Source organism: Protomyctophum parallelum (assembly GCF_964188405.1).
Source record: "Protomyctophum parallelum genome assembly, chromosome: 23".
Taxonomy (NCBI): domain Eukaryota; kingdom Metazoa; phylum Chordata; class Actinopteri; order Myctophiformes; family Myctophidae; genus Protomyctophum; species Protomyctophum parallelum.
Window position 1 is genome coordinate 4,436,808 of NC_139715.1, and position 2,083 is coordinate 4,438,890.

The 2,083-nt window shown below is 49.4% G+C and overlaps 1 protein-coding gene across 1 annotated transcript in view; it reads left to right on the forward strand.

Annotated features, from left to right (window-relative positions):
• LOC310854364 (stomatin-like protein 2, mitochondrial) overlaps positions 1-1,698 on the forward strand; it is a gene marked incomplete at its 3' end in the record, with an annotated part of 440,440 nt that extends 438,742 nt beyond the window's left edge. The window contains exon 2 of the mRNA XM_083758963.1: positions 562-1,698. Within this exon, the coding sequence (XP_083615089.1) occupies positions 643-1,698 (1,056 nt within the window). The 5' untranslated portion in view covers positions 562-642. The remainder of the gene's footprint in view (positions 1-561) is intronic.
• Between the last annotated feature and the right edge of the window lie 385 nt (positions 1,699-2,083).

A 2,083-nucleotide genomic window follows, 5' to 3' on the forward strand; every position in this document is an offset into this window, starting at 1 on the left:
TGTCATCTAGGAGCAACAGGGACACAAAATTCAAAATCTACAACACGCTCAGGACCATATGGATTCAGAAAATGTATAATATGCCTATACTATCTCTTGCCATGGGTGATTGTGAGCCTTACATTGGAAGAGCAGTACAAGTACATGACTTTCGCCTAAGCAATATAGAATTGGGAGTCGGGAGTCGGGTTCAGATCCCCGAACCTGGAAGGCGGAGACAGGCGCCGCAAGGCGCCCAGTGCGGTAACGCAAACGACCCCGGAGAAGCCGGCGGCAGCCCCGGGAAGAGTTCTCTTTTCTTTGTGAAGGGCAGGGCGCCCTGGAATGGGTTCGTCCCGAGAGAGGGGCCCGCGCCCTGGAAAGCGCCGCGGTTCCGGCGACGTCCGGTGAGCTCTCGCCGGCCCTTGAAAATCCGGGCCAGAAGGTGTAAATCTCGCGCCAGGCCGTACCCATATCCGCAGCAGGTCTCCAAGGTGAATAGCCTCTGGCATGTTAGAACAAGGCGGGTAAGGTGGGCGTGTTGAGTGCGCGTGCAGCGGTGGAGGAGACAGCAGGACAAAGCGTGTGTTGGTGTTCTGGTGTTCATGATAATCAATTAACACAAACTATTACCACGTATTAAAATAACTCTTCAGCACATCCATGGTTCAAACAAACATGCTGCGGGCGTTGTGTCGAACCAGCGGGGCACTTCATCTTCTGAAGCATTCCCAGCGGACCGTGCCCAGGTTTGGGGTGACAGCAGCCCAACAGAGATGGGCTTCCTCACTGCCCATGAACACCGTTGTCATGTTTGTGCCACAGCAAGAGGCCTGGGTAGTGGAGAGGATGGGGCGCTTTGATCGCATCTTAGAGCCGGGATTGAACTTCCTCATTCCCATATTGGACCGTATTCGTTACGTGCAGAGTCTGAAAGAGATTGTCATAGACGTCCCAGAACAGTCGGCTGTATCGCTAGATAATGTGACACTACAGATTGACGGAGTCCTCTATCTGAGGATTTTGGATCCACATAAAGCAAGTTATGGCGTAGAGGATCCAGAATATGCCGTCACACAGCTTGCACAGACCACCATGCGTTCAGAACTCGGCAAACTCACCCTGGACAAAGTATTTAGGGAAAGGGAGAACCTCAATTCCCAGATAGTCCACTGCATCAATGAGGCCGCCCATGACTGGGGGATCCGCTGCCTCCGTTACGAAATTAAAGACATCCAGGTTCCGCCTCGCGTCAAAGAGTCCATGCAGATGCAGGTGGAGGCCGAGCGCAGGAAGAGAGCCACAGTCCTGGAGTCTGAAGGGACCAGGGAGGCACACATCAACGTGGCCGAGGGCTACAAGCAGGCTCAGATCCTGGCCTCCGAGGGAGAGAAGGCAGAGCAGATAAACAGAGCATCCGGTGAAGCCCAGGCTATGCTAGCCAAAGCAGAGGCCAAGTCCAAGGACATTCGTCTCCTGTCAGACGCTCTAGCCGAACAGAATGGAAACGCAGCAGCCTCCCTCAGCGTGGCGGAACAGTACGTCACTGCGTTCTCGAAACTGGCCAAAGAGTCGAATACAATCCTTCTGCCTACCAACACTGGTGACATTAGTGGAATGGTTACACAGGCTATGACCATTTATAGCACGCTAGCCAAGCAGAGCCCGCCAAAGGCAGAGATCTCAACACCAAGCACAGCAAAGCAGACAAGCCAATAATCCACTAATCAACCCAGGTTCAGGTTCCCTTGTTGCAAATCACTAACTGATGTTTAGTGCATCACACTGTTATTTATAAAGAACAATGATATGGTTGTGATGTCATTCCATGATTACGTCATATTGCATTGGATTTGGATTTTGCTAATGCAAAAAACAAAATAATTAATACAAAAAAACATAATAGTAATCATAATAATAACCAGATTAAATTACATTAACAAATCAACTGCTTCTGGCGTAACGTTCCGTCAGAACGTTGGCGTTGCTTCTGTTCCGAGAGATATTCAGTTCCTTCAGTTCCATCTCTCTTTTTATTTTATTATTATTATTAGAGATATTCAGTTCCTTCAGTTCCATCTCTCTTTTTATTTTATTATTATTA